Below are 26,624 nucleotides of genomic sequence, written 5' to 3'. Positions count from 1 at the left end.
TTTTGTGACCTATAAGAAAATTATAAATGTAGTGGGGCGGTTCATGCGTAGCCTAATTGGCTATCGTTGTCATCAGACCCTCTTAGACCTATCTAGCGCTAGGTTTTTGGTTTATTAGCCAACATGGCAAAACAAATGCATACATCTGCGTTTTTTAAAATGTTAGTTTTAAATAAAAATGCAAGATAATGTACGTTGCTTAAGCGATTAACAGCTACCGAGGCCGTAGTTTTTTTTTAATCAAATCACCACTCTATTTGTGATCATTATTCGTATTTTGTATAGTTAGCTGACACGAGTACACGCCTGAAAGTAAATTGTTGGAGGGCGCCACCTGACAAGCTTGGCATCCCCCCGTTTTCATTAGATATTTTTTTTTTATTTTCATAATTAAAGGATGGCCCTGCTTGGGCACTGCTGTCCGCAGCCATACTGCACTGCGGTAGAAATCGCCGCCGGCTTGCCATGCAGTCACTATGGTTACAGGCTCTGCAATCGAGCTCCCGTACTGCAGGCCGAATTAATCGATCACAGCCTCGGCGGCGGCGACTCTGTACAGCGGATCCCTGAAAACGGAGTACTCGCCAAAGTGGGTAAGTCATATTTGACTTTTTTTCAGCATCCATCGATCACTTTGAGGTCAGTTTCCAAACGCCATACTGTTAGGGCTTGTATCGTCCGCGGGTCCGCGGGTATTAGCACGTAGATTTGAGCAGACCCTCAATAAGGCAAACGCAAAGAGGCAACGTCTGTTTAACGCTGTAACTACAGTACACTGGCAGAAACGAAGAAATTGAAAATAAGAGCTGGAAAATAACTAAATAAATAGACTCATTCCATATATTCGTTCGTATTATTACCATTGAAATAGCGGTACCTTTCTTTCGACACTTTTTTTTTCGTGCTTTTACTACTTTTACTAATTGATGCAGTTTTAAATATCTCAGTTCAGTCATCTGAGTCATTTCTTCATTATATTGAATTACAGCAACGGCACTAGCTTCACTCAGTACACGCCTGTCTGTATGGGTCGCTATTTGTAAAGTAGGCGGGCTAGTGTTATCTTCATATCCTTAAGCATTAACAGAGGAAAAAGGTAACGTGACTTTAATCGGAGAGGCTGGTGTGGAATGCTGAAACTTTTCCATATTTTGGTTTGAATTAAGAGTGACGTCAAAATTGTTCACTTTAGTGCGTGCTGGTAATTACAGTGTTAGAATTGAGCTTCTTTTCCTCCTGCAAAACACACAGTAAACACACAGTAATAGAGAGTAACACACTCTAGGCTGAGGAGTACGCTACTTTTAGGTTATTGAATGTGATGTTCTTATTTACAACGTGCCCGTCATGTCCTAACGTGTCTTCTCAGCAGGGTGAAGAACATCATGTTGGGACTCGTCAAACTGCCAGTTAAGGTGAAGGCAGAGATCGACTTGGTGTTGGTCGCAGTGACGATTTTGGGAATTTGGACTAGGCTCTCGGGAATCCATTTTCCCAATGCCGCTGTGTAAGCTACCTTTTCTCTTATCAGTATATGATGTGTTTCCTGCAGCTGATAACATGGTTTTGTAGAACATGCATTTCCAACCCATTTTTTGTCATTTAGATATTGCAGGTTTAAAAAGTTTGTTTGTCGCTAACACCCAGTGCTGCTTGAACTAAAACCGTATACTTGGTGGGTTTTCCAAATGGGGATCGTGTAAGATTCGTTGCTTGCGATGCATTTAATGGTAAATAAAACTGAAAGTAGTGGAATAAGTCTTCCAGGGGTCCCTCAGAAGAATGAGAATCCTTTTCCAGATCTCGCAGTGTACAGGAGTGGACCCAGTCGCTCATACCTGCAGTTGTGCTCTTCATAAAGGTTGTGACAACCCTGCTTTAAACCTATTGTACCTGATGGGCTGGAGAGAACCCAAAACGGAAGGGCCTGACGCTCCCCTGACTGCTGGGCACCATGTGTCACCTCTTTCACCTCTCTGGTGACTCTTCCCTTGCAGGTTTGATGAGGTCTATTACGGGCAGTTCGTGTCCCTGTACATGAAGCACGTCTTCTTCATCGATGACAGTGGCCCCCCTTTTGGCCACATGATTCTGGCTTTAGGAGGTAAGTGAATCCCTTCTTCTGATACTCTCACAAAGAACACCTCGTGATACTTCAAGCACTCCATCGTCTCGGATGCTGAAGGCCACTGAGGATGCTGCTCATAGCCCTGATCTTCACCTTTTCAAAGGATAAAGAGGCCATATAGCATGAGATCCGATAGGAGCAGCTGAAGAGTAGAACAGACTGAGGTACTTAAGACTTAGTGGAGCACTGAGATTTGATATTTTTGCGGTGGGCTTTGTTGTTGTACTTGAAAGAGTAGGTAGGGTTCTGTTGAATTAAAAAATAAAACAGGGATAAATTCTCATGGGGGAGTAATTTAAAGACTAGAGTTACTGAGAGTGCCAGGAGATACTCCCTATTTGTATTTTTATGTCTTATATGAACTATGTTTTCCAACTGAGAAGAAATAACACTCATTACTGCAGCCCAGCATTGTGTGGGATTGAATCCACACTTAGCAAGTGATGGCTGAGAGCTTGTTTCAGGTGAAGAGAACACAGCGACCTGTGAAAGCCCAGTCTCATACCAATATCTTAGATTACTTTTTTACACAGATCTATATCAGAAAAGTTAGTTATTGAGTGGAGATTTGTTAGGTTGTAAAAAGTTTGGTATTATTTTTATCCCAAACGTGACACTTTACAAATGTGTTGGCAAAGCTGCTAATTAATGTCTTTTCTACACCTGATTAATATTACTCAGCTGGATTCCTCATTGTGTATTGCTGTCTGGTATTTTTAAATCTAGTTGAATTATCATATCGCTCCAGTTTTTCCATTCTAAACTGGCTTTGCATGGAGTTCGAAGTGCATTGTATAATCTTACCTGTGAGTGGTCTGTGGGATAGCTGCAGATATCTCAGACCTCGGGCTTGGGGCTTTCATCAGTACCAGAAACTAGGCAGAACATAGAGCTGTAGAATGACCTTCCAAAGGCCAACTGGGACTGATTATAATGGCATTTCTTGTATTTTATGTATTATTTTACTAATTGTAAATGTTGTGTCTTACACCCTCTACATTTTTTATTATAATTGCCTTCATTTCGTTAAGCAGTTCATACCGAGGGGCACCTTAAGATGTTGTCCATAAAAGGTGCCGCGTAAAATAAATTCTCGATCAGCCGAGTATGTAGTGTTGTATTTGATTTTTGCGCAATAAAACTCAGTGTCAACTTCCTTCTTACTCTGTTTAGCGTATCTTGGAGGATTTGATGGAAACTTTGTGTGGAACAGAATCGGGGCAGGTAGGAGCCTCTTGGGTGACTGTCTGGGGAATAACGCTGTCAGTGCTTGGTAGGAGACCCCATAAATCTGGGGACTGAGAAGGGGTGTCTGTCCTAGAGGTGAGTCCCTCACTGGAAAACATCCCCTGGCCATAACCTCCCTTTTCTAGAACATGCTGTGTTCTAGATGGCTCTGAACACTTCTGGTTGTATCAGACTCTTGCCAAGCTCAAGTACTTCCTAAACATGTTCACATCAGTCACACTGCAGAAGTATCGGAACGTGCAGTTTGACTGTGGGATTTAGTAAATATCTTCCCCTTCTTTATATGATTGCAGCCCTACATATACTGTATGGTGACAGATCATAAGGGCAGTGTAGTGTTGTAAATGTCCAACAGCCTCATAGGACCAAATATAGATGTTTGGATTTTCTGTTGGAACTCTTATGTTCTGCTAAAATTACCCGATTTCTCCTGAGATGAATAAGTGCTTTTGGCCCCTTATTCTTTTTCCTGCATTTTTCAAAATGAATAATGGTGCAGAAACTCTATTTCCCATGACCTGTGAGCTCCTCCAAAAGCCTGTTTCTCTCGCAGTAATCCAGAGCTGCACATCATATGTGCATCATATGAGTAGCACTTTATGATCTGACAGATCATCTGGTGAGTTCTGCCGTAGACCAGGGGCTGGGACTCCGCCACGTGATGTTCTTGAGGCTGGTGCTCAGTTATTGCCTTAAACTGGATACTGCAGCACTGAATTTGTTTGTGATTATTTAACTAAGCATCACTGTCTGTTGTTTTTTTGGAGCTGTGGTCAGGGCCCCCTCTGCTCCAGCTCTCAGCAGCTCGCCCCCAGAGTGTGTTGTGTTCTGGAGGAGGCCTGCTGGCCATGACTGTGTCTTGTGTTCAGAGTACTCCAGGAACGTGCCGGCGTGGAGCCTGCGGGTGGTACCAGCCGTGGCCGGGGCGCTCTCGGTGCCTCTGGGGTACCTGCTGGTGGTGGAGCTGGGCTGCTCCCACGTCGCCGCCCTGGTGGCAGCTCTCCTGCTCCTGACAGGTGGGCAGGCGCTGCGTCCTTCAGCTGAACACGGGATATCTGGGTTCCTCGTTCTCTTCGGGGGGAGGGGGGGTCAGTTTTTGTATTCGGTGGGTGGCTCGGGGGGATGGCACCCCTCTTCCCCTCTCCTTGCAGGGGGTTCCTTACCCAGGTGGTGGGTCTCGCTGATGGGTGGCGTTTTTCACTTTGAGGGAAACAAACATCCTGTTTTTTTAAAAATAAATTCTGGATGCCTGGGAGAGGCCTTAAGTACTAGAATGTTGCGTCAAAAATGGGAACTGTAAACAACTATAATGTTGTATATTTTATAAACGACAGCGCGGGGTCGTGGGTGGAGCCAGATTCTATCCCAGCAGGCAGCAGGTACGAGGATTGGTAAACATGCTTGACGTAACGTCAGGCCAACGCAGGGCAGACGCAAAAACACAGACACACATGCTCACCAGGGCCAGTTTTCCCAGAAGCCAAATAACCCACCAGTAAGTCTTTCAACCATGGGAGGAAACCCATGCCGACACTGGGAGTACATGCAAACTCCACACAGACAGCACCCCAGGTCTGGAATGGTACTCAATGCCTCAGCAAAGCGAGGCAGCAGCGCTCACCACTTCACCACTGTGCCGCCAATATTTCTGTGACACATCCGTTCTTTAATTTTCTTCCCCAGAAAACTCCCTTGTCGTCCAGTCCCGGTTCATGCTGTTGGAGTCGGTCCTTGTGTTCTTCCTGCTGCTGGCCATCGTGTCCTACCTGAAGTTCCACAATGCTCACAGCTCCGGGTAAGGCACAGCATTTCAGCGCTCCCTGTAGTGTGCACAGGCCGTCTGTCAGGGACAGCCGAGTAATCAGGCCCGTTCTTCTCTCCCAGCTCCGGCAGCTCTGTGAGCACGTGGGCTTGGCTCTTCCTGTCTGGGGCAGCCTGTGCCTGCGCGGTAGGGTAAGCCTTTGTTTCAGAGCTGTTCTGTCGTGGTTCACAATCGATGGCTTTCCCAAATGAACAGAAAATATACCTGCTTTTGACTAGTTTAGCCTTGTTTAGAAAAATCTGCAAATACATATCCAGTCCCTCTTTAAAACAGATGCATGTTACTGAGCCAAAACTGTTAAGTCCATACATTGGGTGATATAAGCAGAATTGCTTACATTTGTGCTTCAAAAACCATAATATTAATTATTAGAATTAAATTAATTTGACAGCATTCATTCCAAATGACCCCAAAGCAGTTTATGTATAGGAGGGGCCTGACTTCATCCACCAGTGTAGGGTGGCAAATTCAGCCTCTGTGCACCAGCTGTCCCACTGCTTAGCGAAATGAGAGAAGTGGGACATTTCTTCTGCACTTGAATTAAAGTGAACACTTAAAGGGGGTCAGATTGTGCTCGTCCAAAGTGGAATGTAGGTTGGGCAGTGCGTTTAGCACCCCCCACGCTTACGAACAGAGTTCAGTGACCAGGCTGTCAGGACCTTGGTTTACTGTCCTATCCGAAGGATGACCCATCCTTCACCTTCTCATCCCGGCACTGTCCAGGGCTTACCTTCTGGGATCAGACAAGATCAGGCTCAGGCTAGAAAGTGGTAACGCTGAGGCCAATAATCTATACTATTATACATACTGTGCAACCCATAAATAATACTCTATATCATAGTTGAGTCCAGTCTTTAAAATATAAGAATGTTTTAATGGAAGATTCCACATTCTCTCCATCAGATGTTCAGATCTTCAGGGACTGAGCAGTTAACCTTGCACTAAGCTGTTAGCTCGTGCGTTTCCCTCATTGCTCTTTTCAAACTGGCTTCTCTAGAGTGAAGTACATGGGCCTCTTCACTTACCTGCTTCTGCTTCTGCTTGCGGGAGGACACACCTGGCAGGTCATCGGAGACAGAAAGCTGGGGAACGTGAGTGTGTGGTACACAGGCCACTTTCACTGCATTTTCAAATCCTGTGAACCGGAGTGTTTATTAGTGCTTTATTAAGGCTCACATTTTGTCCTGTGTTGATAAGACGATTGAAAGGGTCTGTAATCTGTATCCACCAAGATAAACCACAGTAGACAGCGCTGTGAGCTGGTGGGACTGTTGTTTCATTCGTGATCATTGTGCGTGTGCTGAATACATTTTACAGAGAAAGTTGCTATGTGTTTTTTGGACCTCAGCTTTACCACTGGGTTTTCATTTTCTAAACGCAGTTGATCCAGACTACATTCGGTCTATACAAAGGAAGGTATAAATGAGGTGTGTAGGCATTGAGGAGCATGCAGGTTGGGTGCAGTGTCTGAAGTGTGTCTTTACTGGCTTGCAGGCGACCGTGTTGTGCCAGGTGGTTGGCCGGGGCCTGGCCCTGGTGGTGCTCCCTGCCCTCCTCTACCTGGGCTTCTTCTACGCCCAGCTGAGCCTGCTGTACCGCAGCGGCCCACACGACCAGATCATGAGCAGTGCCTTCCAGGCCAGTTTAGAGGTGGGTCAGCTCTGCGGCGCCGACACGAGCGAACGTGGCTCGGTTTGACTTCGGTCTGCTTTGGCTCCATCAGACACGTTGTCTTGTCTTGTCTTGTCTTGTCCAGGGCGGGCTGTCTCGGATCACGCAAGGGCAGCCTCTGGAAGTGGCCTTCGGCTCTCAGGTCACCCTGCGCAATGTCCTCAGCAAGCCCCTGCCCTGCTGGCTGCACTCCCACAAAGCCAACTACCCCATCAGGTAGGGCTCTCGCACTGGAGATGGGTGAAATTGTCATTCCTTCATGCAATATAGCGCCTCCAAAATTAGATCTGTTTAAAAATTAGAACAGTTTTTGGATTGTTGTTGGCCCCATCCTTTAAATGGATTAGTAACTTGTTTGGTACGACAGCCCTAATATCCCAGTTACCGGCTGCTGACACCATTTACCTAAACGTTTCCCGCAGTGTGCTCATACAGTACCTTCCTGTTCATTTGTCCTCCATGAGGATTGAGATCTAGGAGACGCGTCTGCTCTGCACATACGGAGAGTGTGGGGGTCGAAGGGTCAAGTCATGGGGTCCATTCAAGTCTTAGTGGGCTTCTGGGATAAAGGTTCAATGATTGGAATACGTCTTCAAGTGCCGTCTACGCTAAGTCCTTTGTGTGCTGACTCTCCTGCAATGTCAGGTGATAAGTGCATCATTCTCACTTTCCTGTCTCTGTGGCCCAAGGTACGAGAATGGCAGAGGCAGCTCCCATCAGCAGCAAGTCACCTGCTACCCCTATAAAGACATCAATAACTGGTGGATCATTAAGGACCCAGGGAGGTAAGTACCCTGAGAGTCATCGACTTGTCACCTCTGATCATTTTGTACATTATAAAAAGTGCTTGTAAGGTGGTAATGAGGGGAAAGACAACTACATAAGAAGCACAACCTTATTGTTTTCTTCCACAGTGAGAATCCTGTCCATTTTGTCCAACAGAAGCTAAATATTGCCTCATGGTCATGCCCTGTTTTCAGTGCTGTCACTGCAGACGCCTTCGTGTCGTGAGTTTCCTGTTCCTTCAGACGTGTTTCTGTCCTGTTCTCAGGCAGGAGCTGGTGGTGAGCAGCCCCCCGCGGCCGGTCAGACATGGGGACATTGTCCAGCTGGTGCACGGCATGACCTCTCACCTCCTCAACACGTACGCCCCACATTTCGCAGCCGGCTAAACTTCTGGGGATCTCGCCACACTCCAAGTGTGCTCAAGTTTGCAGCAAGCAGATTTTGTTTGTAGCCTATGGAGAGCAGTTATTTCAGTGTTGGGCATCTTCCATTGTAACATCAGTCGTTACAATGTTCTGAGCCTCCACTGATCCTTTCTAACGTCATGAATACTGTAGCACAGCTTAGTCTGGAAAGACAGAAGAGACAAAACTTGTCATTTTACAATCTTCGCAGTGATTAGAATCTGTAAAAGCCTGATCATAGCAGCTCCAGGTAAATTACATGAGAAGCCAGTCTGAAGTATTGTAGTTCTTAGTGTGACGTTTGCTGGGCAGATCTAATTTACTTATCTAATTGCTGTCTCATCTCCTGTTAGGCACGATGTGGCTGCTCCCATGAGCCCTCACTCACAGGAAGTGTCCTGTTACATTGACTTCAACATCTCCATGCCTGCCCAGAACCTCTGGCGAGTGGTAAGGAAATACAAGTACAAATGTTTGCTGAGCTGAATTCCAGACCTTGGGTGCTCCCTGCGTTGTGTGATCTCCCCATCTTTCCAGGGGTTTCCTCACAGTCCAAAGACACTGGTGGGTTAACTGGGAAGCCTGGCCCTGGTGTGCGTGCGTGCGCCCTGGCCCTGGTGTGTGTGCCCACTTCTTGCTGGCTAGGCTCCGACTCCCACGCGACCCTGACCCTGATGAAGCCGTTAGGAAATGGAACGATTTTATTATGATTATAGAATTCGAACTCAATATTGTTTTACACTGTTTTGCTGCCTGCATTTTCTAGTCTGTTCTATTGAAATCTAAATGCCAGAAGGAACATTTTTGAGACAAAGCTGTGCACGATAAGCCTGAAAGCACAAGGGACAGCTTGCAGGTCTGGCAGGTCTGCTTGTATTTCCAGGACATTGTGAACCGTGAGACGGAGCACGAGGTGTGGAAGACTATCCTGTCGGAGGTCCGACTGGTCCACGTGAACACCACAGCAGTGCTGAAGGTAAGAGCCTTTCCCAGAGACTCATCGAGACACAGCATTTGGCCAGGTAGATCATTTTATCAGTCCTATTTAAATTTAGTGTACCTGTATAGTTAGAAATATCCCATGAAGTACAATAAAGTTAACAAAGTATATGCTATGTAATGTTTCATAAAAGAAGCTCCATTTTCTTTTGCTTCTGAAAATATGGTTATGTATCGAACCATTGTTTTAGAATGCTTCACATGGTAGATTTTCTTCTGCCTGTTTTAATGCCATCTACACTGGTAGCCCTTATCTGAGATGGGTCCTGGGAGGAGCAGGTGGGTGTTGTTGAATGCTGGTCTGGAGCTTGACGGGAGTCCTGTTCTCTGTCTGGGGGGTGATCACATCGCTGACACTGGCTGTGGCTCCAGCTGAGCGGAGTGTTGCTGCCCGAGTGGGGGTTCCGGCAGCTGGAGGTCGTGGGGGACAGGATCTCGAGAGGACACCAGCAGAGCATGGCCTGGACTGTGGAGGAACACCGCTATGGAAGAAGTAAGCTACCGAGATGCAGAACGCCCACTGGTCTGGGCTCAGGTGGTTTCCAGGTCTGCTTCAGTCTGAGCGTGCTTTGTTTTAGTTGTGTCTTTCATTTTATCATGATCCTCAAACATTTTATCATCTAAAAAAGGTCCAGATACACACGCTCAACTGAGAGGACTATAGCAATAATAATTCTGCCCTTTGAAATGCTAAATTAGTATTCAGAAGCCAGAAAGAAAATATTATTTTCCCCTTTCCTCTAGGTCGTGAACAGAAGGAGAGGGAGCTGGAGTTACACTCCCCAACGCAGATCGACGTCAGCAGGAACCTCAGCTTCATGTCCAAGTTCATGGAGCTGCAGGTGAGATCGGCGACTATTATTCACTGACCCGAGTAGGGGACACCAATGGCCATGTCTGAAAAGGAGTAGGACATGGTGCTTAGATATTGTGCACCATACACCAAGGAGAAGTGAAATTTGGTATCTGCTGATAACTGGAGGCACCACTGACTATGGCAGCAGGTGCAGCAGTGTTTTTATACACCAGGAATGCACTGCATGCCCACTGCCTAGCTCTGGCATTGGTAGTGTCCTGCGGTGTGCACTCTTGACTTATCTGCACGTGCACGAAATCTCATTACTCCACTGTGCCGTGATTAAGTCCTGTGTTTTTGTGAAGCCACTAGTAACACTGGGACACGTGTTCTCTGGCAGTGGAAGATGTTGACACTGAAGAACGAGGAATCGGAACATAAATACAGCTCCTCCCCTTTGGAATGGATCACCATGGATACCAACATTGCGTACTGGCTCCACCCCTCCAGTAACGTAAGCTGTAACCCTTCTCTGAGCCAGGCGGGGGGTTCTGTGGCTGGGCAGGTTCATTTGTCCCAGTGCCAGAGCCGCCATGTGGCTAAATTACAAACTCTTCCAAACTAGAGCGCCTTCAGTCCACCCTGCTCATTTATTCTGTTTTCAATATGCAGTCATTATCCAAAGGGCCCTGCAGCGTGTATTCGAGCAGAGCTGTTGCTGCAGAGTCACAGTACGACCTGGGCTTTACATCTCTTCCAACGTAATGAGCCCAAGCAGGTCCAGTCAGCATGACACCCAGGGCTGAAGCTGGGGTCCCCTGCCTAGCCTTACACCTGAGGCCAGGGCTGTATACAGTATGTTTAGAAATATTACTGCAGTGACCTCAAGGGGTTTGATGAATGATGTCGTGGGGAAAAGCAAGAAGAGGTTGAAAGTGTTTGTGTGTGCTTATCCTAGGCTCAGATCCACCTCATCGGGAACATCGTCACCTGGTCTTCTGCCAACCTGGGCCTCGTCGTGTTCGTGCTGCTGTTCCTCTGGTACCTGCTGAGGCGGCGGCGGAAGATCGAGGATATTCCTCACGGTACGAGTGAAACTGTAGCGCGCCGCTCTGGCAGGGCTGAGCCACAGCCTGGCCGGGATCGATCCCCGCTTCAGTCGAGCATTGATCTGCGACGCAGAATGAAAGGCTGGGTTACTGCATTTTGATCAGATCTTTTCAAATGTAAGGAAGAAGATGTACAGCTGTCTTGTGTCATATACATCGCGCTCTCCCACTCTGAATTCGTCTCGCGTGTTTTAATTGTCTGTGCTTCCCTTGCTCTCTCCCTGCCCATGTGTCTGCAGCTTCCTGGTGTCAGTGGACTCTGGCAGGGGCAGTGTGTGCAGGAGGCTGGGCGGCCAACTACCTGCCTTTCTTCATGATGGAGAAAACGCTCTTCCTGTACCACTACCTGCCTGCCCTCACCTTCAAAATCCTCCTCCTCCCCATAGTGCTCCAGCACCTGCACCACCACCTCCTCAGGTACTCAGGGCTGCGGGCCGACCTGTGTTCAGGCGCTGAGTTTCCAAAGCCACGTCTCAAAGGCTTCCATTGCCAGTCCCCTCTGTCCAAATTAATATCGCCATTATTTAGTGATGCTGGCTCAACACTGTTTCCTTCTTGAATGTACGTATGACATTGTGGGGAAATATGATTAGTTCTTTTTTACAGTGTGTGTGTGAGACCTCATGGTGAATAGTGGCCTGTCTTTGACGATACTTTACGGAGGTGTGATAAATACTGCCTGTTGTTGCCTCTCTCCAGGTCCTCGCTGCACAGACGTGCTCTCGGTGGCCTGCTCCTGGCCTGGCTGACCTCGGTGTACCTGGTGCACCGCCGCTTTTGCCCCCTTACCTACGGCCAGCCTGTCCTGTCCGCCGCCGAGCTGGGGGCCCTGCGCTGGAGGGACTCCTGGGACATCCTGATCCGCCAGCACTGACGGCCGACAGGTACTGCGACCCTGGGAGAGGGCGTGGACTGGAAACTGCGGGTGGAGAACGACATTGTGGCCCTTGTCCCTCACACCAGTTATACATTGTGGACGTGCACAGGCCTCCTGCTGTCACCCATGACTATTTGCATTTTGTCTGGGAGAGCCCTGTGCTGTATTTCAAATCTGGATCGTCTTTTTTATCACGTACCCACCCAATCTGGAATCTCCAAGGCTCGGCTAGCCCGGCAGGAGAGGAAGCTCCAGTTGCAAGTGTGACGTGTTGTTCACTCTGTCCCAGCGCCACCTGTCAGCGAGTCCCAGTCCCAGTCCCAGTCCCCTAGTGGCATGACCCAGGCTCAGTCCCGCAGCGTCCTGCGAACCATGGGAGTACCTTCATGGGCAAATGCTCAGACCAGCTGCTTAACATGAGTTAAGCTCACACAGGCCCTGTCCCTTACATCATACTGTATCCACAATAATGTGCTTCTTTTTTAAAATGGAGTACCCTTCTTCAAGCAAGGCTAAACGCGTATTTCACCTTGGTGAGGCTGGATCCTCAGGGTTCTATGTGTGCTTCATGTGCACACAGCAATAAGTCTTATGTTCTGCATTAAATGACTGTTTTAAAAAAGTGAAACTAAAACTCTTTGAGAGAATATCATAATTAGTAACTTTATATTAAAGTTAGCTAGAGTGTGATGGCGTAAAATGTTATCTTTTAAGACAACCTTAATAGCAACCTTAATAATTTCCTTATATTTGAAAATGCATTTTTAGTTTTAGACATATTTGTGATGTCTTTCACAGTTGTACATGAATCATTGTACATAAAGAACGATTAAAATATCAAAGTTGAAATCACTGTAATTCTTTATTACAATTTCTTCAAAAATGAAAACATTAACAGTAATGACCTTTTTAAATGAATTCTTCTTCAACAGAGATACAGTTGTCCATTTCACAAATGTGAAAACACTTGCATTTTATTGCAAAAATATTCAGGTAGACATCCAAAAGAATTAAAATATATTTATACATTATTCTCAGCAAACATATACATAGAATAAACCTAGGTATCAGAAACATGTCTTAGTATGAGTAGAAAACAGTTTAATTTGTTAGTGACTTGATATAAAGAGAGAGTAGAGAAATGAACACTTCTCTGGAGTCGGTAAGGATGTAAAGCAATACAGGTGGCGGAAGACATGTGTCCTTCATGCCAGTGGCAGCAGCTGCCCTGTGTGCAGACATGGCAAACCTGTGCCAGCAGAGCGCAGATTTAGACACGTTTACAGCACCACCACGCTCATAACACTGTTGACCTGTTCTCCTTTTCACAGTCACAAGTCCGGTCGGGAAACACTAGAGTTCGCAAGCGGAGTCCTAACACTGCCACTGCGGGACAGCGGGATTCCTAAACACCAGGGGTCATTAAGCTTTGTTAGCATTATACTCTTTATAAGTATTGTGCACATATTTTATATGTAACAAAAGGCTATAACTGTTTTACTTCTTTTGTAAGACTCCCATGTGTTATGCGTAATGTGAAACACCGAGCTGTACTCTAGGTAGAAGACCTGTAAAAAGCACATGAACAGAATGGGGATAAAACAAAAGGTCTGGATTCATTATGAAAAAAAACAGAGAAAATCTTAACTAAGTGAACAACACTATCAGGCTGTGATTAACCATGTCAGCTGTTGAATACTGCTGACTACACTAAATACCACTTTAGGAAACGGGAACAGGACTAGACACTGATAGTCGGCACGGATCAGCGTGGCCTAAGGAGAACCAATGGCATATTCAGCTACAGTTATTAAACTGTTTTTACAACATTAATAAATAAATGCTTGTTTTAAAAGGATTTCTTTGTTACCCTTTATTCACGTTTCTGATGCACAAAAGCACCCTCTCCAATGTGAGAGGTCTGTGAAATATATATTTTATAAGCATTTCTCAAAGTACCTAACCAAAAACGCTGGGGATTTTTAATTCTAATCTCTCATTTATGAGAGAGTGAATTTGTTGTTTTGTTTGTGCTAATAACACTTTAGAGCACAGGGCTTTGGAAACTTGCTCATTTCCAGGACTGAAGGTCCACTGCAGCTGCCGTCTCCCCAGGACCAGGGACTGTCTCTGACAGTGCGACTATAACAAGGGGCAGCTGTGCTGCACGTGCAGGATGCTGCCATCACAGTTGCACCTGACGGTTTGTGTTCTAGATTTTTTTTCTAACTTGCTACTTCTATTAACTCATTCCTAGAGGATTTGCCGAGATGTCCTGCCTCTCTTCCTGATTCGTTGGTTTGCTGTCATTCTCATGGTCATGTCTGCCCACAGCTACATGGCTATAAACTGTATGATTACAGTTGACACAGCAGCCTCCCACACTGGCTAGAAGGGCTTATGGGGGGGTATCAATGAGTCGAGATGTCGGGGCGCTCGCTGCTCGTGTACCCGTTCTGCAGCTGCAGGAGTGCGCGGAGGCAGGCGGCTGGGCAGACAGGAACTGGGAGGATGAAGCCTGGGGGCTGTGGAGGTCTCAGTGGGGTCGGCTGCTGGGTTCCAGTAGGATACGTTTCCCTGGGGGGGTTGTCACCCCGTTACCCACGTCCCCTTGCTCCGGCAGGCCCCGCTTGTACCCCCGGCCCTGGGCGTCGCTGTGCACGGCGCCGCGCTGCCACCTGCAGAGATCTCCGTTCAGGATGTCCTGGATGTGCTGCACGATCAGATTGATCGCCACTGTCGTGAAGAGAGAGGACGGTAGATGGAGAGGGGGTTCGGTACAGCAGGACGGCTCAGGTTACACGAGCTCCAGGCTCTAGTACAAACCGGTGAGGCCGGAAAGCAAATCTATGTCTTTAACATTCTTTTCACTCTACATCTCTTTACTAATGAAATACCGGAACGTCAGCTCATACAAAAAGCTTCCAGCTTTTTGTGGCTTCAAAACCTATGCACTGAAAATCTTCCTTCCATTTCTAAAAGAAAAGTAGTTTTCTCAAAGCTCTTTGTTTTTGTGTTTTATTGCCTTGCGATTAACATCTCTTTGAACTTACAATAAGACGGTTCACTTTCCCAGTTAAAAACATTAACGCTCCACTAACAGTTACCTTCATATCACACTACTCACCCATGTTATCCACTCCTCGGGGTATTATAACATCTGCATATTTTTTAGTCTGCAAAAGGAAAGACAAGAATCAGCTGTCTTTATAAATCTCCTAAACCCCACAAAGCAACAGTGCAGAAACAAAATGAGCCCGTTTGACCTTCCAGAAAGTTGAATCTTAAGCTTCTCATTCCATTTATAGTCCATATTTATATGGTAAAACCAAGCATTTAAAAAGAAGCTTTTCTGGTCACCTTCATTTTTTAAATTATGTTTCACTGGTACAAGAAACTCTTATCCAAATTCTCCCTTCCTGCATTATTGGTCTCACAGTAAAATGTTAGGACTACTAAGCAATTGATAATCTTTTAAAATGATCAGTGTTCTATAAAATATATTTCATCATACAACAATCAACATTCTAGTAAAGCCTTTGCAGAACTGAATTTCTTTTTTAAACATTAGTAACAGTATTACCGGCAAGCAAAACTCTTCAAATGCAGGTTTTACAAAGGTGGTGTACTGAGAGAGAATCTGTTCTAGGTCTCTCCCTCTCTTCATGTCCCGGAGAACTGGAAGAGAATCAGAGAAAGCATCAACTATAGCAGCCTTTGGGCACATTAGGAAACTGCCTTATTCCTCTGGCACCTTCATTTCCAAAACTTTTAAGAACTTTATTAATGGGTAAGATATCTGGTGTAAACTTACACTTTTTCCAAATAAAATACAAATTTAGTAATATATAATATATCTTTAGATGCAGAGTATATTCAGTGTTGCTAAAAAGCTTCATTAATGTGTAACATAGTGTAACTATTATTTAATAATAATAATAAACTTTATTTTATATAGCACCTTTAAAGGTGGCTTCTCAAAGCGAAAGTTCTTTTCAAATAAAAAGACAGTATTTATTTTAAATGTACCGTATAGTCTATGTTTGTTATTATAAACTTCATGCAAGACATAATGGCATTTAACAAGCTTTCCTGTCAAACCTATATGCATCTTTGAGGTTTTTCTTTCTTGTCTAAACCAGATAAACTCTTTTCCAAACGTGGAAATTACTAAGCTAGAAAGAGGGTCTTTTTTCACTCATTGTTTCCGACCAAGACGGGGAGCTCGACTTGTCCCTACCTCTGCGTGACAGCCTCACGTCCGAGTCGGTGTCCACGAACAGCTTCATGTGGAACATGTCCCGAATCTCCTGGGAGTAAAACACCAGGATCCCCTCAAAGAGCACTACATCCGCTGGATAGACGGTTATCCTGTCTTGCAATCTGAAAGGAAAACAATTTTAGAGCTACAGAATAATTCCCAAACCTCTGACATTTACTGGAGGAAATGGAGGACTGCTGCACTCTCACTATATTGTTAAATTGGCGAAGCAAGTTAACGGAAAGGTCTTGTCACCCTGATAATAGAGGTCAGCCGCACAAGTGTCTAATATAAAGTGTCAGTTTGTATTTAAGTATTCTGACATTGTTCAGTCCTTTGTAGTTCACGATAGTTTTATGAAACCTTATCTGAATATCTCAAGGTGCTATTGTTTGTGCTGCCTTCACAGAATTTCCTCTTGCATTTAGAGGAACAGAATAGCAAGACGTTGTTCAGATGTTGAAATAAATGAGGTTGTTCTTATGTCAAAATACTGAATGTCGGACCTATTTTTGTTTTACCTGGAATGGGTGACAAAATCATATGTAGGGACCTCCACCGCCTTCCCCTCCACGATGTCCTTGAGGGTCTGATACATCAGTTCATTGTCGAAAGCATCTGGAAGGAAGGATAAAGGTGTGACGAAGGGCAGCAGCTGGCCCAGAGGCGTGCGGGCGTGATTAACGGTCACGAGCTCGTGGAAGCTGCCCGGGGGCGCCGGGCCGGAGCGGAGGGTACCTGGGTGGTCGAAGTTGTACTGGCCCTTCAGCGCCTTGGCTTTCTGCTCGGAGGTCAGGACCCTGTAGAAGGAGTCCTGGCTCACGATGACCACCTTCCGCTGGTGATGGTCCACCTCGTTCTGCCCCAGCAGCTCCATGATCTTCGCACACACTGTGGACTGCAAGCAGATGGCTTGTGAAAACATCATCCCGTATGTGTACATCCTAATCCTGTACATGTTAGCCCCCCTATACAAGTCACTACACTTTACCTGTCTGTTTTGTTACCGATGTCCAAGATCTGACACAGTACAGATGCCACTGTTAATATAAGCCTGTTTTTACAAGTGGTTTAAATAAAAAAACTTACCAAAGATATCATCAAAGGTATAATAAACGGGGCGAGTTTATGGATTTAAATTCAAGAAAGCTCTAGATATTGTTGTTACGGGGTTTAATGGATTATTCTTCTTCATAAGGATACAAAAACTGGTGGAGACTGTCGAGTCCCTGTCTAAAGTAGTTTTATAGCCAGTTTGTGTGATGTCAACCTTTTTGATAAAGATAATAAAATTGGTCATGTGTATTAAGCTACTAAGGTTTAGTAGTTTTTTTTTTTCCCTTAGCAGCTGCTTTGGACTGCAAAAGCAAGCCAAGTAAATAGGTTGATCTAAGGCCGTGAAACAGAATGTACCCTGAGCAGAGATGAAATCAGTGTTCTTTTCCAGGCTTTAACTGTTGACTTGTGAGCTCTGACCTACATTCCAGCTGTGCCTTCCCCCTTCCAGAGCTTCGTATTTGCGCCACATCTGAACAGCTCATCTCTGGGAAGCCCAGACCCTTTTCTCCCGGGAGGGAAGCTCCATACAGCAGTTTCAGAAAACATAATGTCACATGTTGCTGGAGGACCAGACATCACCAAGCACTACTGGGCACTTTTTCATTATAGTTATGCCTCTGGACCGCAGGAGAGCTTGGGTATTTTTATATAGAGTTCTTGAGAGGCTTCAGCAAACTATAATTAGCCATTGTGTAACAAACACACAACCGTGAGGGCCTGTAAACTGTAGTAATGTGGTTCTGGAAGGTGCCATGAAGTACCCCCAGGGAACTGGATCAGACTTTAACTGAAGTAACTGTAAGCTAATATGCGATTCCCCACATTAGCACTGTACTCAGAGCTGCTTCACAGATGGCAGAAAGCATGGGCAAGAACACACTACACTACGCGCAGCACGAACACTGAATCCTGTCTTTCTAACAGATCCGGTGACACTAGCCAGGGGTGGAGGCAGCTAAACCGAGCTAGCGGGAGAATTTGTAAGCACATGGTAAAATACCCTGAACGCCTGTTTTCATCACTCATGCTCGGTTCTTACAGGCCGGAACCAAAAAAGTAAGTCCCGACTCTCAAGTGGCTCTAATCAGAAACATGTAATGTCTGCTTATCCAATATCCATGCATAGTCTGATCCACAGAAGCCCTTTTGTCTGCTAGTTTAGTTATCGCATTACCGAAAGCATCGCCCTTAATATTTTGAGACCCCAAGGCATTCAACTGCACATAAAAGGTTATTTTTGAAACCCCTAGAATTCCAACTGATGTTGATTACGCAAAAAAAAAAGTCCTGTCATATGGCAGTGCTCATCTGGGAGAAAATGAGTGCTACAGCTCCAATGTATGTCTTAACCGGGCGTTATCACATCGTGCAGCTTGCAGACGATCGATCAGTGACTGGTTTTCTACGGCTGCTCAACTCGTTAGCTGGTTCAGAATCGGTCTGGCTGATATTAGTCACTCTCAATGTCTTAGAACCGCTGCTACTTGTGTATACCAATGTTAACAGTAACGTCAGGACAGAGAGGGCTCTGTACAGGTAATAATTTAAAGCCAAAATTCAGGGGAATGCTCAGTGGCCCGTTCAGTCCCCGCACGGTTTGTAAGTTCAAGTGACTTAAGTCCTTTGTCACATTTTTACGTTTCATTCTCGCAGGAGGCGCGACAGTGCGACTTGTTTTGCTGTGAGCAGCGCCGGCCTCCGTGCTGTGGCTTCGGGTGTCGAAATAAAAGCCGAGCTGCGACAGTCCGACATCAGAGCCGGCGCGTCGTGTCGGCCAGCAGGGTGGGGGACAGACACACGCCGGGGTCGCCCCGAAGAGCCTGACTTGCCCTCGCAAAACGCGGAGCCGGGACCCGTCTAGAAGCAGGAGTTGCCCTTACTCGCATGCCGCCGCTGTGAATTATAAACGGCTTGTTGGGGACTAGAAGTCACTGCCTACGGTGAACTGTGAAGCAATGTCCCCGGCGCAGCAGTGAAATGAGCCGCCGCCCCTCACCTTTCCGCTGGCGGTGCCTCCGCTCACGCCTATCAGGAAAGGCCGGTGATGAGGCCGCTCGGGTTCAGCGGGCAGCCCGACACCCGCCATGGCTGTTCGGCAGTAATCCGGTAGGTACGGGCCCTCCGCCTCCAGCGAAAATAGGTCTGCAAGTCAGGAATCTCACCGTTCCTGGGGACTCTGGACCCTGCGCCGCACCACCGGGCCCTGCACAACTACAACTCCCAGGACCCTTTGCGGGGACGCTGCTTTGCTTGGCCGCACGGTAGGCGAAAGGGTTGCCGGTAGTTGGAGTATGAACTTGTTCGCTGGGAAGTTCTTGGTCCAGCTCAGCGCGCATGCTCGCCGAGTGGGGTTGCGAAGAGCGCACTGAAGTTATGGCAGTATGAGTGCATGCTGTTCTCCGTGTTGTGACATGTCGAGAAGATGCAGTAGACATTTTAATGCAATGGCGGTGAGGTGTTTTTTATATAATACTTCAATAATTGTATAATTCGAACAAAGCGAGTTTTCTTGTTTAGTTTTTACTTTGCTGTGTCTTCACTGTGCTCTACTGAATCTGGAAGTGTGGGAATACTGTAAAACGCATTTCAAATCCTACTCGCAGTGTCTTCTCTGCAGAGGAAACTTGAACGATGTTGAAGGCCTCCGTCACCCCTCCTGACCATGGATCAGTAAAACACAGCGTTGTCATCGTTTCACATGGCTATGCAGACTGGAACAATCACTATATCCCGAGCCGGAGCAGCAGGTGCAAGGCAGGACACACCTTGGACAGGACACCAGTCCATCACAGGGCACACAGACACACCAGGCCAGTTTCCCCAGAAGCCAGTTACCCTCCCAGCAGGTGTTTGGGCTGTGGCAGGAAAGCAGAGCACTCAGAGGGAACCCACACAAACTCCACACAGACAGCACCCCAGGAACTGAGCCCAGGACTCCAGCACCGCGCCACTGTGCTGCTGAGCCACGTTATCTCCAGCTTACTTTATTTGACCATTATATCACTAAAAAGACAGAACAGTCGATTATTACAGATACTGCTAAATCAAAATAATCGCAAACACAGCTCCTGCTGTATGTCTAGATAAGGCTGAACGCCAGAACCATGAAAACTACAGTATTCCTGCAAACAAATCTGGATTTTGTGTGGCAGTTATCCCAGTATTGTAACTGTAGTAAGGAAGAATTTCCTATGAAGTCAATGCTTATGTTACTCAGGTGATACAAACCTGTTGTAATCAATCCCTGAACCCAGTAGTGTGTGATCAGACCATGTGATTGCACTCATGACTAATTTATGCAGCCATGAAGCCTCAGGCTCATATTACTTGAAGCCCAACCGCAGCTCAAGAAGCCCTCTGTTCTTTGTGTCAAACACTACAGTATCCAAACACTTGGAAGCTGAAAAGGTACTTGGTACTTCTGTGGCGTTTCATGACTTCCCCTTAAACTGCCACTCCCTGCTGCATTTCTCAAAACTTCCAAAGGTTATTCCCTCCAACTAATATTAATTTACTGCCCCTGGCTGGTTTCTCTCTCACTGTCATTTAGTCACTGCATGTGGAAGCAATTGGATTACCTCAGTGTGATACAATGGAAAATAATGAGAACACATACTGATAATTCACCTTGGGCTTGAGCATGAGATTTTATATACAAGGCCTGTGCAGAACATTTTATGATCTGAACCAGGATAACTAAGATTGCCTATAAATGCCGGGCATTCATAACTTAATTCAAAGGAAGTCCAATATGCTCTGAAGAGTGTCAGGTGTAACTGAATGTAGTTCCTTGTCATTTCTACCTGTAAATCCTAAAATTTGAGAATTTTCTACACCTAGACTCCAGAGTCACAGGGATTCAGATCAGTTAACATGATTTTGTCCTTCACTATATAGGGAATCCTGTTAAAAATATTGTTCTCAAAGCCTGTCCTCAAACCCCGCAAGGTCCCTGTAGGTTTCTTTGCAAAACAGCAAGATCAATCCCCAGAGAAATACCTTTTCACAATGAACACGCTTCCCTTCGTGCTGTCTTGATGCTGCTGTCTTGGGTTTAGAGGTATGAAACTGTAGCCATAAACACCTTTTAGCTTGATGAAGGCAATCAGTGCTTCCTACCTCATGCTGGTGTTTTGAATCTTTAGAAGTCAAATTATTGCATTTAGTCAACTCAATCACAAATATGGCACTTTATGCATTACATTCCATGTGGCTTCTACAGATGAATGCTGTTGATGCTGTTTTGTTTTTTTGAAAACACTTCTTTCTAAGATGTGCAGCCACCCCATACAAACCAGTCTTCTCTGGGATTTGTCTGGTGATGGTACAGTATATGATACGAATACATCACGCTTCACATTGCTGCATTCGCAAACATGTCTGTGCTTTTGCAACACTCACCTAGAAGACTTTTAGTGGGAACCCTGTCTTCTCCATGAAACAGTTCTGTGGAGAGGCAGCCGTGTTTACAGCACAATAGCTAGTATCTCATACGGAGAAGCCAGGTAGTCAATGTTCAACAAATCAGGACTCCCATTTGACACTTTGATATTGCACATCATTCCATTTTATTACAAATCGGTGACTGTAAAATTATTTATTGGTTTACCCTCGTTACATATCCAGACAAAACATGTGCTTCTAACAGGGCATGAGTAATGGACTCTGGATACCACAATAAAGGCGTCAGGAGCCGATTCTGGATTAACTCAAGGTCGCTCTGCAGTTCAGAGTTCTCTGGTCAAGCTGTCCAGAACACCCTGCGCAGGCTTCCTCGTCGATCCAGAATTGACTTGGCCTTTTGTCGCTCGGCTGTGCCAACCTCCTCTCTCTCTCCTGGCTTCTCATCGCCTCCTCAGCCCAGGGAGAGCTGGCACCACCAGCCAGAGCCTGGATCACTATCACAGCCTGTCCTTATCCAGCACACAACCTTGTCAATTATTAATGAAACCTGATAGACTCGCTCCCTGCAGAGGAAAAACACAACAGGCTGCTTTCATTTCAGAGAGTTTTGGAGCCTAAACTTTAAACACGTTTTCTCCCTGTCTCTTACTTTTCAGCCAAATATGCGTTGATTCGTCTCTGGCACAGTTTAATGGTGGATCTTCTGAATGACCTCATAAGCCCAAGACCAGGTTTTCCAACAGAGATTGATACAGCTTTTGTCTACCAATGGACTCAGGTAACAAACATTTTTTTTTTTGCTTGTAGTAGAGTTGATGTTTGCTCAGGTTATTTTGGGAATTTGTAATCTATCAATTACGCAATCAAAAAAGATACGCAGACCTGTTCTTTGAGGATCTTGTTTTTACATGGTGTGGGCTTTAAAATAAACTGGACAGTAGGAAGAATCCTGCACATTGGTTTCTGTTGTTTCTGTTCAGAACAGGACAGAATATGGGCAGTATTCTGTGTAATTGTGTGATTTGTACAATAATGTCTGTGTTGGAAGCAAATGTAATTGGAGTGTATGTATTAGGTTTGCTGATAATAAAGAAGAAAAAATAGTTGGTTACAGATATTATTATTAAATAATTTTAAATATGAGTTTCTAAATTTGAAGAATAGCTCCATCTCTTGTGTAGTTTTCATGTTTCTCCAATAGTTCTAGTTAGGAAGAATTGAAAGAGAATCAGGAAGAAAATCTTTGGCATATTCAGTGATACAGACCCTTATCAGTACACATCACTCAGAACTGCTCTTCACTCTTCAGAAGGCAATAAAAGTGACTCTGCTTTCTGTTGTAAAACTATTAAGGACAACATTCAAAATAGAAAGCAATGTAAAATTATTACAGGAAGGGGTGCTGTGCAGTCAGATATGTTTCTGATATTTACAACATGCACGACTGGCCTTAGATTATTCAAGTCTGTGAGGCTGGGATTCATCACTGGTCTAGTGTTGGTCCAATGTGAAGTGATGAGATTTGTACCAAGAGGTACAGTGTTTTTCCTTCTGTTACCTGTCAGATCCAGCACTCAACACACGTCTTCCCAAAAGGATTTAGGAGTTCTTAGCTATAGAAAATCTTTAGCTTTCAGAAAATGAAAATGATTCTTTTTTTTGCAAGCAAATTGATTGTGCTTGGTCAGTTCCAGATTGCTATTGCAATTGATCAAATAAGACCAGTTTAACTGTCATGTTCGTCCGTCCAGTTTCTAACCAGTTCTTCAGTTCTTCTCATTCAGGGTTGTGGGGGAGCCAGAGCCTATCACAGCAAGCACCAGGCGCAAGGCAGGGTACGCCCTGGGCTGGAAACCAGTCCATCGCAGGACACACACAGACACTGGCACAAACACGCACACACCCACACCAGGGCCAGTTTTCCCAGAAGTCAGTTCACCTACCAGCACATCTTTAGACTGTAGGAGGAAACCCGATTTTTACTCTAGAAGCCTGCTTACACCAATAACTCACAGAAACTTGGCTGAATTCAGACCTAGGCACCCGGGCAGAGACTGATACTTGTGAGCTGATTGGCTGTTGGCAGAAGCCCTTTGGCAGTTGGCTAATCGGTGTTCCTAGTCCGGACTCGTACCAGTTCGCTATCGCGATTACAGGGCCTAGCTTGTGTTCCAAGTGAAGTCGGGCTGTTTTGGGAATGCCGTCCCACCAAGTTTATTTGCGCTGAACAAAGAGTCTAAGTGTTATCAGTGTTTCTCCTTAACATAACGTTAAAATAAACTGATATAGGAGCAACGGAAGTTGGAACACTGAGACCTGGGCGTTGAACACGCAGCGGAAGATGCCGATTGTGGATGTGCTTCTAATGGCTCCCTTGCTTCTGCCCTCTGCACTGGCAGGGACGGGCCCGGGCTGTTCTCCAGAGAGTCCTGCTCCTTACCCACAAGCCCCGGAGCCGCCGGCAGCGAATCGGGGCACGGCCGCCCTCCCAGCGGCCGTGCAGTCTTCTCCTGCAGCGCCCCCCGAGAGCGGTCCACCCCCCGCAGAGGAGGGCGGGTGCCACTGGGAGAATCCCGCCGAGACCTCGCCGGCCAGACCTGTGGCCCCGAGCTGCGAGCAGGAACCCCCAGGAACCTCACCCCCGCTGACTGGAGAGCCTCCCCCTTATAGTCCACCGGACCCCAAAATGGCCTATCTGTTGTACCCTCCCCTCCAGCCACAGTTCCCTGGACTGACTCCCATCATCCACCAGCCGGGACCCAGGGAGCCCGGCCTCTATCAGCAGCCCCTCTCCCCGACAGGGAACTACCCCTACACCATCGTAAGAGCCTGACTGTTTTAATCGCCACGCGCTGATAGAGTGGGCGCAGGGGTTAGCGTTGCTGTCTTACAGCTCCGGGGGGGCCATGAGTTTAATTCCGAACCAGGGAACTATCTGTGTGGAGTTTGCATGCTCTCCACGTGTTTTTGCATGGGTTTCCTCTTCTGGGAGAACTGGCCCTGGTGTGAGAGTGTGTATATGTCTGCCCTGTGATGGACTGGCGTCCCATCCAGGGTGTATCCTGCCTTATGTCCATCGCTGGCTGAGATGGGTTCCGGCTGCCCTGTGATCCTGCGTTGGCTGAAGCAATTAGAGAATGGATGGGTGTTGATTAAGCATTTTAATTGAGTTAGCATTTGCAAAATTATTGTCCTGTGCTCATCTAGACAAGATCAGTTGTGTTGTTTTCTTTAAATTTGCCCTAACTATGCTGGGACCGCTCTTAAAATTCTTCCGTGTCCTCCAGAACAGTTCAGGTTCTGATTTTTCTCTTGGGATTTTTTAAATAACCATCAATGGAATAACAGAAATCTGACAGAAGTGATCAGCTGTGAAGAGCATTATTCTGAGGACCACAGCAGTGACTGAGCCCTCTCTCTGTATTACAGTACATGAACAGTGTGCCGGTGACTGCAGACCACAGACCGCTGCCCAAAGACTACCTGGTGGAGTCCCTGCTGGTCACAGTCTTCTGCTGCCTGATGAGTGGGCTCGTGGCTGTCATGTACTCGTACGAGGCAAGAGAACCATCCTCTGTCCTTCCATGTCTCATCGCAGGGAATATATAGGCAGCACAGTGTCACAGTGCTGGGTGTTCTCTGTGTGGAGTTGGTGTTCAGCAGTGGTAGGTTATTTGGCACTGGAGTGAGTGCCCGTCCGTGTCTGTCTGCCCTGCGCCCCGGCCCAGGGCTGGTCACTCCTTGTGCCCACTGCCTGCCAGAACAGGCTCTGACCCCTCTGCAGCCCCGACTCAGATAAAGCAGTTCGAAAACAGATGGCTGGGAGTCTTTATCACATCCCAGTCAAAGTCTACAATTTCAGGAAGGTTGACAACAGCGTGCTGGAGAGCACAGCTTGTCACCACACACACAGAGCCGCCGTTCGCTAGTTGAAGCTCAAGCCCCGAGAGCCCGCGGCATCGTTCGTGCAGTGAACCGAGCCCATGTCCCGCTGTCCTCTGTCCCTTGCAGACTCGCTCCGCACTCAGCCGGGGGGACCTCGTGGAGGCCGAGCGCTCCTCGCAGAAGACGCGCTCCATGGTGCTCTTCAGCCTGCTGTTCGGGGTCTTCGTCTCAGTGGGCTGGGTCATCTACGTGGTGGTGGCCTTGTATGCCCTCTGACCGGCAGGAGGACTCCTGCTTCAGCCCATTCCCACCCTTCGGGGAACTGGCTGGGCGCTGGAGAAAGACTCGGATGGTATTTGCTGGGACCCCTGCCTGCACTGAGGAGCACGCTGTGCAAAGGTTCTCTACCAGCTGACCAGAGACTGAGGACTCCACAGGGATCCATGTTTTCAAGACTTTATGGTTAGTCCTGTTCAAAAGCAACTGGGTTTCATTTTTCAAAATGTAATCTGCATAATGGAATTACCTGCAAACCACTCTTAAAGAAAAATCAGTGCATAATTTCCTACTTTACCTCTGAACAAACAAGCACCTTGAAGAGATCTTGACTTCCTGCTCTGCATTTCGGCTTTTCCCTTTTTAATGTTTCATTATTCTATCCAAAATAAACCCATGGAAATGAGTGGTAAATAATATTTCCAAAGCTCCTTCCCTTAAAATAAGAACAAACACCTTTATTAAAATCATGCAGCAATGAGAACTTGATTTGTGGGCACCTTCCTAATGTCATGTGTTTGAGCAGGTTGTCCATCTTGAAATATACAGTATCTACCAGTTCCAAATTAAACTGGAAAAGGTCAGTTCTTGCAGGAACATCCCTCTACACTAATTAGTCTTGATCTGTAAACTAAGTTGGATGGAATGTAGAATAGTGGGAACAGACAGTTCCTTCACTTGGTGGTTTTGGAAGAAGCCAGGAGGGACCTGCCCAGCTGGTGACCACCCTGTTAGAGGAATCCATCCCAGGCCGTCAGCTGGTGGTGACACTGCAGCAGCTCGTCAGCTGTTTTGAGTTGAGAGCGACCTTCACAGCTTATGGTATTATGGTCCTTGTGTACCACAGCGTTAAAGCATTCCCTCCTTTGTGGAGTTTCCAAATTTTAGTTAAAGAAAAG

At 46.3% G+C, this 26,624-nt stretch overlaps 3 protein-coding genes across 5 annotated transcripts; 2 read left to right on the top strand and 1 right to left on the bottom strand.

Annotated features, from left to right (window-relative positions):
- The first annotated feature begins 95 nt into the window (after positions 1–95).
- pomt1 (protein-O-mannosyltransferase 1) lies at positions 96–13,698 on the top strand. Of its 3 annotated transcripts, none has more exons than XM_015367196.2 (20): positions 96–593; positions 1,373–1,507; positions 1,998–2,104; positions 3,302–3,352; positions 4,144–4,392; positions 5,060–5,171; positions 5,261–5,329; positions 6,196–6,289; positions 6,693–6,848; positions 6,955–7,085; positions 7,559–7,654; positions 7,921–8,013; positions 8,413–8,509; positions 8,943–9,035; positions 9,431–9,551; positions 9,803–9,900; positions 10,255–10,368; positions 10,813–10,939; positions 11,203–11,380; positions 11,663–13,698. In XM_015367196.2, the coding sequence occupies exons 2-20, from the start codon at positions 1,386–1,388 to the stop codon at positions 11,835–11,837; spliced, it is 2,283 nt and encodes a 760-aa protein (XP_015222682.2). In that variant the 5' UTR covers positions 96–593; positions 1,373–1,385; the 3' UTR covers positions 11,838–13,698. The 3 variants fall into 3 exon arrangements, with proteins under 3 accessions (XP_015222682.2, XP_015222681.2, XP_015222683.2); XM_015367195.2 differs by having other exon boundaries at positions 1,370–1,507; XM_015367197.2 differs by having other exon boundaries at positions 97–593; positions 1,370–1,507; positions 4,246–4,392.
- Positions 12,684–19,396, bottom strand: uck1 (uridine-cytidine kinase 1). The gene is made up of 7 exons (XM_006640764.3): positions 19,157–19,396; positions 16,840–16,999; positions 16,623–16,719; positions 16,081–16,223; positions 15,424–15,518; positions 14,968–15,016; positions 12,684–14,576 (listed from the first exon to the last, which is right to left on the bottom strand). The coding sequence occupies exons 1-7, from the start codon at positions 19,244–19,246 to the stop codon at positions 14,377–14,379; spliced, it is 834 nt and encodes a 277-aa protein (XP_006640827.1). The 5' UTR covers positions 19,247–19,396; the 3' UTR covers positions 12,684–14,376.
- Positions 19,397–22,248: 2,852 nt separating this feature from the next.
- prrt1b (proline rich transmembrane protein 1B) lies at positions 22,249–26,128 on the top strand. The gene is made up of 4 exons (XM_069183343.1): positions 22,249–22,342; positions 23,964–24,385; positions 24,994–25,122; positions 25,576–26,128. Exons 1-4 carry the CDS (start codon positions 22,333–22,335, stop codon positions 25,723–25,725), a joined length of 711 nt encoding a protein of 236 aa, XP_069039444.1. The 5' UTR covers positions 22,249–22,332; the 3' UTR covers positions 25,726–26,128.
- The last annotated feature ends 496 nt before the right edge of the window (positions 26,129–26,624 follow it).

The sequence above is a fragment of the Lepisosteus oculatus genome, chromosome 24 (assembly GCF_040954835.1).
Source record: "Lepisosteus oculatus isolate fLepOcu1 chromosome 24, fLepOcu1.hap2, whole genome shotgun sequence".
In the NCBI taxonomy this organism is placed as follows: Eukaryota; Metazoa; Chordata; class Actinopteri; order Semionotiformes; family Lepisosteidae; genus Lepisosteus; species Lepisosteus oculatus.
Note: the sequence above shows the minus strand (reverse complement) of the source record. Positions and strands in the feature narration are given on the sequence as shown.

Coding starts and splice junctions, on each gene's coding strand:
- prrt1b (XM_069183343.1), top strand. Junction 24,386..24,993: donor GGAACTACCCCTACACCATC/GTAAGAGCCTGA, acceptor TCTGTATTACAG/TACATGAACAGTGTGCCGGT. Junction 25,123..25,575: donor CTGTCATGTACTCGTACGAG/GCAAGAGAACCA, acceptor TGTCCCTTGCAG/ACTCGCTCCGCACTCAGCCG.
- uck1 (XM_006640764.3), bottom strand. CDS start 19,246: ATGGCGGGTGTCGGGCTGCCCGCTGAACCCGAGCGGCCTCATCACCGG. Junction 17,000..19,156: donor GAGGCACCGCCAGCGGAAAG/GTGAGGGGCGGC, acceptor ATCTGCTTGCAG/TCCACAGTGTGTGCGAAGAT. Junction 14,577..14,967: donor CCGAGGAGTGGATAACATGG/GTGAGTAGTGTG, acceptor TCTTCACGACAG/TGGCGATCAATCTGATCGTG.
- pomt1 (XM_015367196.2), top strand. CDS start 1,386: ATGTTGGGACTCGTCAAACTGCCAGTTAAGGTGAAGGCAGAGATCGAC. Junction 5,172..5,260: donor CACAATGCTCACAGCTCCGG/GTAAGGCACAGC, acceptor CTTCTCTCCCAG/CTCCGGCAGCTCTGTGAGCA. Junction 6,290..6,692: donor GAGACAGAAAGCTGGGGAAC/GTGAGTGTGTGG, acceptor ACTGGCTTGCAG/GCGACCGTGTTGTGCCAGGT.